This window comes from Brassica oleracea, chromosome C6 (assembly GCF_000695525.1).
Source record: "Brassica oleracea var. oleracea cultivar TO1000 chromosome C6, BOL, whole genome shotgun sequence".
In the NCBI taxonomy this organism is placed as follows: Eukaryota; Viridiplantae; Streptophyta; class Magnoliopsida; order Brassicales; family Brassicaceae; genus Brassica; species Brassica oleracea.
In genome coordinates, this window is record NC_027753.1 from 8,759,079 (window position 1) to 8,770,002 (window position 10,924).

The following is a 10,924-nucleotide window of genomic DNA, read 5'->3' on the forward strand; positions in this document are numbered from 1 at the left end:
CACAAGAAAAATGGATGTGATGCATATGAACTATGAAGGATATGATGGAGTTTTTATATAATAAAAACTAATCTTTTTTTTGTCGGCTACCCATAGTCATTCCAATTTTGGCAAAAAAAATTATATGGTCAAACTTGTATCATCTAAATGACACAATGCATGAATATAAATTTCCTATTACCTTTTCTATCGTATTTGGTTTTTATGAGGAGCGTATATCCCGGTTCAGTTATATTAAAAATGTACCGCCATATCTCGGTTCAGTTATATTAAAAGTATACCGCCAAACTATTGAAACCAAACCGGCTCCTTAGAAAACCAAAAATGATAGAAAAGGTAATAAAAAGAACAGGGATATGTATTCTTTATAAAAACCAAAACGATAAGTATTAAAATATTTTCATGCAAAAACAATTTCATCTTCTTTGTCTGTATTTTTTATCACCAAGAAAAATGTTAAAAATGGTTAAAAAAGAATCCAGTAAATTTTTATTTGTTTTAATGATATTATGAATATCTTAGTTTTGTAAACATGATTGAGGTTTTTATTTTATATATCACAAACTAAATTAACTACAGAAACATGAAATATTATTTTCCAAAACCAAATTAAATCATTTTAAAAATATTCTTTTAGTGTAAATCATATAGTTATTAATTTTATGATAATTATCACTATAACCTGAACATCAATTGTGCAAAAAACAGAACATAGTCTAGTAGATGTTATTTGACATTAAATTCGATAGAATAGCATCATAATTTAAAATTTACTAATAGTTTATTACTAATAAAAATCAGATTATATATTCATTTAAATTAATATTAAATAATACGATTTGTTTGTAAAATTTATTATTTTTATAAAAATATTTAAACTAGATATGTTAGTACAATAAATTACTTTTATTAATAGTCTGAAATCTCTTATAACTATAATTTATACATACATTTTAATATGTTTTAGGTTGTGTAATTTTTATTAATATTTTTCAAAATATAATCACTATTAATTTAACATATTTAGACTAGACAAAGTATCATCATGATTCTATATTTATTCACACTTTAAGATTTTGAAGAAAAAGAATCTAGATTACACACATAATTCAATGAATTTTGTTTGTAGGATTTTTATTTTGTTAGATCATCAGAAATATTTATAATGTTCTTAAAACTTACTGGATTTGTTAAATTCAATCGAATATAGTATAATTTATATAAAATACTAGTTAAAATTAACATTATTTAATATTTTTAGCTGAAAAGTAAGACATCAGTTTGATGTTAAGGTTCAACCAATTGGATCTTCTTTAACCAAAAATTTTTGGTTAACTTTTATTTTCGTTTTAGTGGTTAGCATAGACATTGAAGTAGCATAAACCGATTAAAAGAAAAACTTTTGACTGAAAACATTGCAAGTGCATGAAATTGGGAGGAAAATAATTTTCCATAATAAGCCATGAGTCACCTAAAAAGTGAACTCACCAGCAGACCATATAACTAATACACTTAAACTCTAAAATTATTTATTGGATTATAATAATATTTAATTTATAGCCTTTTTCAAAAAAATAATAATATTTAATTTATAAATTTATCAATTTAAAGAGAATTCCTTTTTATTTATATTTTAAAAAATATAAAAAATATTTACTTATATGATCTTATATATTCACTAAAATTTAAATATTTAGCTTTCATCTATTTTATTAGAATATTTGATGTTTTTAGAGTATTAGAAATACATATCCTAAAATATATATATATGTGTTTTAGACGTAATTCTACCAACTAACACTAAAATATTTATAATTCATTAAAATAAAAACATATTTTATATTGAACAAAATACAGTAGTTAATTTATGTTTATATAAATATGATTTAATAATTATAAATTTGTAATCTTAATAGAACCATGTACTTTCATTTTTCTAAATGTTATTATTTTTATCTTATCAAACTATGTTATATTTAGAGTGACCTAAATCGAGATTAATTTTTATTAATATAATATATTTACTAATTTGTCGACCGTTAATTTATAGAGTGTTTACTGTAGATATTAGAACTAAATTTTTATTTTTAAAAAGTATGGCTTAAACTCTTTCTTTCCATGAAAAAGGTTATATGCAGGTAAGATGAATTTACAGAAATTTATAGATATTGGTTTATGTTTGTCTGTGATGGATTGTTAGAAATAATTTGAAGTGAACATTTCATTTATATAATTAGTTGTATGTTAGGATGATGGAATATCATGTGCTAATTGAAAGATATTTTTTGTCAATGCAGGTATGCAATTTTTTAGTTGAATACATGGAAAACTACATGCAGGGTATATTATATATATAACTATGATAATTCCACATGTTGCATGAATTTAATCTTCTAATAACAAAATGTGTAAAATTTTGTTTGTAATATACCATAAATTACAGATTTTTAAATATTGTATTTTAATATAACTAACTAAATAAAATTATTAATAAAAATTGCTTTACAGAAAATAATTTAATATATTATACTGATATCTTTAGTGTTCAAAATTTTTTAAAATTATGTTCCAATAATTTTTTTTATTCTCGTTTATATGAATTTGAATTCAGTTATGAAGAAATAATATTTTTATTACTCAGTACTACAATTTAAAAATAAATAAGTTTAATATTTTTTTTATAAAATAAAAATACTATTAATATATTGAAAATTATATAAAATAGTAGACCAGTTCTTCTTATAATCATGTTGTGATATAAAAAAAACTTATGAAACTGGTGATAATTTTTTTTTGTTGAAAATTATAACTTTATTTTTTTTGATGTTTTTAGATTATATATACATGTTGAACAATCATCATATTTTTGCGTAACTAATGTTTTTATTTTCTCAATATCTTTGATTACGACTTGAATATAAAACATTTTCATAATATCTTCGTAATAATTTTAAATTAAAAAATATCTTTTAGGAATTATGTGGCAGCAAGGTTTTAATTTCTTTTGATTAACGGAGGCGTGCAAAAGTTTCCTCGGGTTAAGGCATTTAGACATGAAATTTATTATAAAAAAAAGTTTCAACTACAATATATGTTTATCTGAATTCGGTGCAATATGCAAATTCGAAGTGAGTTACATTAAAGGGTTATCTGGTTAGAAAACCAGAAATACAAAGTTATTTAGGTAACAATTCAAAAACTTTGTTAATTAGGTAATCGGATATATGAGGCAAAGGGAATTTACCAACTTCTCCCTTTCTATATCGATGCAGAGTACATAGGAAGCAGGACCTACACAAATCTATAGCAGACATATCTTCGAGATACACCTGCCAGGTTCAGATTGGAAAGAGACGTTTTGTCTTATTTAGTTTCCCACTTGAAGGCTACACTGTTGCGAGACACTCGCCATCCTAGCGCGTGAAGGCGCCCATAGTAGCCAATCTCTTCTGGTAAACTAATATGTCGTATAAACACTGTTACGTGGTTATCTTGAGATATAGCACTTACATAAATGTATTTACAATTCAGAAATTTTGAAAGTAGAAACCGACGGAGAAATGCAGTGGACTTTTGTGACTGGGAATACATTATTCAACATAACAAAATAGTTCATTTATAATAAAAGCAGGGAATACATAATACGAAACCATCATAGATCATAAAGCTCGGCTTAGAACACACTGGCTTAACAAAATAAAGACAAGAACAACACAACCACAACAACAACATGCATGAGGTAATATCTTAATTTTTAAGGATGTAAACGATCACTGCCGCTGCGACAACGAAACCTCCCCAGGTAGAAACAACAAAACGACGATATTTCTTCTCAGAATCAACATTTTGGCTTTTCACTAGATCTTTGATCGCCTTCAACAAATCGTTTGTAGGCCCGGTCGTCTTTACGAGCTTAAGGGCAGATAAGTCAGCACTGATTTGACCAATTGAATCACGCAAAGCCTTGATTTCATTGGTTTGGCGCCTGATCTTGTCACGAGATTCAATAAGACTTTGCTTTTGCCACAGACAAGGCGGTGCCTTATCATACCAAACTACAAACCCATGGTCCTCGCAATTGAAATAGCGTCTTCCTGGGTTGTCATCGGACCAGGAAATGCACTTGTGCGTCCGTTGTGAACAGTGACACAATGGAGCTTCCTCGTTGGAGTTAGCAACTACTGAAGCGTAAGACGAAATCTCACTTGACGACATTGAATTTGAGAAAGAAAGGATCAAAATGAATTTTAAGATCTAAGCTAATCGAATTTTAAAAGGAAACATGTGGCTCTCAAAGGTCCACATCGTTGGGCGATACTGAAAACATATGGAGATGAAACAAACACGTCAGTTTTGATAGCGACAGAGGGAACCAGACCGGTTAAGAAATAACCGACTGTTAGGTTCGATACGTTATCGGTTTAATTCCTTTTTACCCATTCTAACCGACGATTAAATTAACTAATAAACCTCAAGATGTCAGAGATATTTTCGGACAAACAATAGGGAATCATGAGACGTAAACTAGCTAGGTGGCAGCATTAAATACTTGCGTTAACTGGATATGAGTTGAAGTAACTCGGGTTAACTCTTCAGCTTTCTGCTATAAATTGATAGTCCCAGCTACAAATATTGGCAAGAAGACAACCCAAAAAAATCCAGATTGGTCTTCTAGGTTTCGGAAATCAGTTGGCGAAATCACGTGAGAGGTTATCATCTCTCTCTTTCCTATTTAATTCCCTCGCTAGGGCATTTATTTCAGTTTCCGGTTATGAAAAGATACATTTAGGTTTTGTTCATGGATATGATATGGCTTTCAAACCCTAATCGTGAAAATTATTTACTATTATTGCAGATGGGCCGATTATTCTTGCTCTTGCAAGGGCTGTGGACAAAAGCCGATAACGGGGACTGGAGTTTTGAAGAAATTCCCGATTATCAACGTGAATCATTGATAATCAACAGGACCGACTCTTTCGAAGGACTCATAGAGCGAATACGCATAACACTAAATCTTGGCATTCTGACGCCGGTGGTTTTGACTTATCAACTACCTGAGTGGATGCTACTTCCTGACGGTCCAAGGACACCTCTCACCACTCTGTTGGTTGACAAAGATGTGGAAACAATGACTAGCGTGAGCGACTACATGACAGAGGTCTTTCTGTATGTGACTAGTGGTCCTGAACATGTTGCAAAATATCATTTCCAACGTCGCTACCCTTTCACCGTCGGCGAGAAGAACTTTCTCCAAGAAGGTGTTTCGGAGGACCAACATCAGGAGGATATAAAAGGTTCACTTCTTGTATACTATATAATTTCATATATTAATTTTGCAACCATTATGCTGATCTAACATTTTGTTATTGTTATTAATGGCACAGAGTTGGTTGGTGGACATCCAATAGTTTGTAGCAAACACATGTTGGAAATAATGTTCAATGAACCACAACTTCTCATTGTCTTCCGTGTTGCTCTCGAAATAGAACTGTTGTATGCTAACATCGGTGAAGATGGAGCTGAGTTGCCTCGATTAACCGTCGATGATGTTATTGACATGGGCCAAGGCGTCACCATTTCTCCTGAAGATCCATACAATTTCGATCCTTGTGAAGATGAAGGTATATAATATTTAAAATATTTTCAACCAGATAGGATGCTGTTATGAATCCAGTAAAATATTGTTGTTTTCGAAAATAATGGTTACAAAAGACTTGACACTGTTATAGCTCAAATGAAAACTTTTAGGTTTAGTATATGGATTAGGTTCATCTCGTAGGAATAAATTGTTAGGGAGCATAGTATAAAATAATGTAGACGATATAAGTGTTGTCTTTTAATACTATATATTTGGGTTATGGCTAAAGTAACTATATGTTGATGTCCAGTCTTATATGGCGAGCCGATGACTCTGGATGAGTTGCAGAGAGGATTTCCTAATACTCAAGAACCGTCAAACATTCACCTCCCAACCAATGGTCGCCATCAATCTAACGGAGATCCTCCACGCGTTCTCCCAACATTTGAAGACATGAATGAGGAAGAAGCCTACTGGAATGGTTTGTTGAATGAAGATGTCAGCTACGAAGTTTACGGTAACCCTCCACAACCTCCCCCTCATGGTGCAACAAACGTTCAAATTGGCCCAAATAGGAGAATCTCGGCAGCGCCCCCGCCACTTGTCATTCTTATTCAGGATGACGACGATACGTCACACACTGGTTCATCTGATGGCATCAACGATAATGAAAACATCATAACTTTGACTCAAGCTGTTCCAATGCCGATGGTTAGTACAGGACAGTCAAACAATGATGCTCCAATTGGCAACGGTAAATATTTTTGCAACTTTATACACATAAACATGAACCAAATTATATGTATCGTACTATGCATAATGCTCTTATGATGATATAGGACGAACCTCTAACGTGGTGGATACTGAAGCAAATCCAGTTACTCCTCAACTCCCCGTCATTGGAACCACAAATGGTACTGCCACCGTCACTGAACCAAGTCTTGAGCTCACCCTTGGAACTGGAAACGGACAAACCATAAATCCAGGTGAGACTTTGATCGACATATCCGACTCTTCTTCTGAAGCAGAAGATGTTACTGGTGGGTTAGGTCCCCTCTTTTAAAATATCAACTAAAATAAATAATGCCGTCATATTTTGTGTAAGATTAGGAACGGCCTGTGTCTGTTTGTGTATGTCAAAACCAAGGATGCTTAATATGTTATGTATGCGACCATAATGTAATGTAAAATAGCAATGTAAAATATGTTTATAAAATTATCTTACCGTACTAATTAACCGAAACAACTTAACAATTGTAGGCAACACCCGAAACAAAAATGATGATCTATACAAAGGAAAGGTGTTTAAAAGTAGGGCCGCTTTCAAACAACATATGGCAATATACGCATTGGAAAAAAAGTTCAGGTTTAGAAATGCACGATCTTCACCAGATGGAATGGTCCTTACGTGTATGAGTCGTTCTTGCAATTGGAGGGTTTATGCCATCAAAATGAAGAACGTTGAAAAGTATGAAATACGAAGGCTGTATTTGGAACATACTTGTTCGGTGGATGAACGCGCAGGTAATTACAAACATCATAAACACAAATCAAAACTTAACTTAAGAGGTCGGTTTATTAAATACTAATATTTGCTTAACTGATAGATTGCCTCTGCTTTCATTATATATTAAACTGTAGGAAATAATAAGAATTTCAACATTGTAATATGGTTATATGATACGGTAACTGAGAAGTCATTTGAATGTAATATTCTACTGTCATTGTACAAATGAGAATCTCCTGTTTCGACCTGCAGGTTATGAACAACAAGCCACCCATAATGTCATCGGAGAAATGATAAAGTCCCGTTTCGTTGGAAATGGTAATGGGCCACGACCAAACGAGATCGTCCAAGTCATGCGAGGTGATTACAACGTAAGCATATCTTATTGGAAAGCATGGCGGTCCAGAGAAGTTGCTCAAGAATATGCAAAAGGTTCAGCTGGCGCATCGTACAAAATGCTTCCAGATTATCTTAATAAACTTGTTCTTGCCAATCCAGGAACTGTAACCGAATTGCATACAGTCTATGATGGTGGGATTGGTCATAGATTTAAATATATGTTTCTCGCCATGGGTGCTTCAATTTCTGGATATCAACATATGCGTCCTGTCATCATAATTGATGGAGCACATTTGAACGGTAAATATGCGGGGTGCTTATTGACGGCGTCAGCAGAAGATGGGAGTGGTTTTTAAAAATGCTTTCCCAGTTCATCCCCAACAACGACAACGTTGTTTTTATATCTGACAGACACTCTTCAATTTATCATGGAATCTCTAAGGTTTGTAACAAAATTGAATGGTTATGCTCAATATTGCATACACTCAAAACTAACGGTGTAAAAAAACTCTTTCGGTAGGTATACCCAGATGCCAAACATTGTGCATGTGTTTTACATCTTAAACGCAACATACGGACGTATTTCAAGAACAAGCATCTGAGTTACTTAGTGGGCAAGGCAGCAAGGGCTTATACTCTAGAAGAGTTTATACGGTGTTCAATGAAATTAAAATGATTAATCAAGATTGTGCAGACTATCTACTTCGTATTGGGTTAGAGCATTGGACAAGAGCTCATTTTGCGGGAAATCAGTAGAACATTATGACTAGCAATATAGCAGAGTCGTGGAACGCTGTTCTCCGAGAAGCAAGGGCGTACCCTATATTGCCACTGATCGAGTATATTAGGTCGAAGATAATGAGTTGGTTCGCAGACCGTAGAGATGTTGTGAAGCATCGCAGTTGCAAGATAACCCCACGGGTGATTGAGATAGTGGAGGCCAATTTCGAACAAAGCGGTGGGTTTCAAGTTAACACCATCAACACTTTACAGTTCGAAGTGAAGGACAAGAATGGTGTGTCTTTCCATGTTAACCTGTCCAAAAAGTGTTGCAGTTGTTTCTCCTTCCAGACACTAATGATACCTTGCTCACATGCGATTGCCGCAGCTATCAAAGAAAAGATAAGTGTCGAATCTCTTGTATCTGAGGTCTACAGTTTGGACCGTCTTACATCAGCGTATAGAGATGCTATTTTCCCAATATGTGAGACGGGTTTAGATAGAGAACATCAAGACAATGGTGGGTTAAGTGGGGTGGAAATCTTCCCCCCTGCAACCAGACGCCCTCCAGGCCGACCCCGTAAGAGGAGGATATTGTCAGCCGGTGAAATAAAGGTAAGGACAACGTTGCAATAAAATTATACTGTTCACTCATATAAATATGACAAAAACTGTATATAACTGCAGATGAAAAATCCAAGAAAGAGGCATGTTTGTAGTCGATGTAAGACGACTGGACACAATCACGCAACCTGCAAAGCGGCAATATAAAAAAGGAAAACTCTATGAAATGGAAGTTGGCAACTCTTGGAATAAGAAGGTGTATGATATGCAAGGTGGGCTTTAATGGGAAAATAATAAATAAATCGATGTAAAATAGTACCCATGTTAAGAGTGAGGCAGGATTGTAGTCATATCCGAGATTGAATAATAAATAAGAAATCCAACTTTCAATGTATTAAGGTTTGGTATGATAATACATAGGAGAATAATATATGTGACTGAAAAACAAACAACAATAATAAACGTACCATATATAGATTATAGTTGAAAGGCAATGATACATCATATATAGATCACAATGGGTTAGATATAACGTATGTATCTAAGGTAATTGCCAGTGTTTAATATGCAATGTCGGTTTCGTTGTTGAAGTTGTTGTTTCTGTTTGACAAAACTTATAACAAACGAACAAGCAATGCAGATATCACAAACCTGAAACATAACACTAAAACCTGTAATATAGAAAATATCCGGATATACTTAATGAGATTAACATAAGGATTTCAACCGTATAAGGGAAGCGCATGTCCATATTTAAACAAATTCAGAATCTATATACTCGTTCATAGTTACCATATATAAACGAGATATGACAAATGAACGTAATTTACCAAACTTAGACTACTACTCCAACATAGTAAGACTGAAACCATAAAAATGACAAAGAAGTAATTCAAAATTTGTGTGCATGAGATACCATAATAATAAAAATACTATATTACACCTTAAACACAGAAACCTCGAATTATATAAACTGAACCATACGTTATCAAACATAAAAATTCAAGTCGCAAGATATAAGATTCAAGTCGATGTTACAATATTCATAAGAAAAATACCTCCAACATAATCATTAGTTTATAGAACTACAGCTTTTCCTTGAACTCATACGCCATTATCGCCGCACTCTTCCCTTCTTCACTAAGGGAAGTTGTGCTTATATTCTTACACGCATCAATGCCGTAAACAGCATGAGTAACCATTAACAACACAGCCATTAAACCAGAATCGGGTAGATGATCGATTTGAGAAACCACTTTAGGTCTATCAAACCTAAACGGCATCACCTCCTCCCTCACTATATCCATGCTTCCCCGTGTACTCAAATAGGGTAGCATATGCAGAAGGGGAGTGAGAAATTTGGCCACTGAAGCTTCATTGGAATAAGACATATTGCAATCAAGGACCGAAAAGTGGCCCTGAACAGTGTCAAAGTACACCCCAACCCAATGTTCTTTCCCCAGACTGAATGGAAAGTAATACCCTCTTGCCTGAAGAGGAGTGCCACCATCGTCATTCACAAGAGACAACACGCCTTTTGGAAAACTGTAGGACTCTTTATTCTTCAACTTCTTAAACTTCGGGTAACTCCGAACAAGTGCAGACCCAAACTTTGTATCAAGAAAATAACAACTATGGAGATTTTCGTTTGACAGATGTTGTAATACAACGGAACGTACAAGATGTATCAGTATATCAACAACCTGTAAACGAAAAAACATGTCACAGTTATGAAAATATTAAAGGTCGTCCAACTATCGCCAGGTAGTTATACGAAGTACCAACAATTAACATACCTTAGGAGGAAAAATCCTGGATCTTTCAGCAATTAGTATAATTTCCTTTGACGAAACGGATAATCCAGCAACGTTTATTACACTGTAAAGAATTCAACAATATTAATATAACTAAATGAGCTAGTTATCTTCCAAGAAAATAAGAGAACAACGGTGGAAGTACCTATTGCAGGCTAGTTGATGAGACAGTTTTAAAAACTTCCTCTCCACTTCTCTCTGGTCATACCAAATGAAAACAAACTTCTGTGATCGCCTCAATCTTGATAAAATATGAGGGCCACAGTGGTAATTTTCTACAAGATCTGAAGGAACCATTTTCTGCCTCTTGCTTTTTCGTGACGTCTGCGGGTCTTCGATGTTGTCAGCGAAGTTCAGGTCAGGCAGAGGAGACCCATTAACACTCTCCTTAACCACACCCTC

General features: G+C 33.6%; 1 protein-coding gene across 1 annotated transcript; it reads left to right on the forward strand.

The window, feature by feature from the left end:
• Positions 1-8,186: 8,186 nt before the first annotated feature.
• On the forward strand, positions 8,187-8,780 carry LOC106297405. The gene has a single exon (XM_013733648.1). It carries the CDS (start codon positions 8,187-8,189, stop codon positions 8,778-8,780), a length of 594 nt encoding a protein of 197 aa, XP_013589102.1.
• The last annotated feature ends 2,144 nt before the right edge of the window (positions 8,781-10,924 follow it).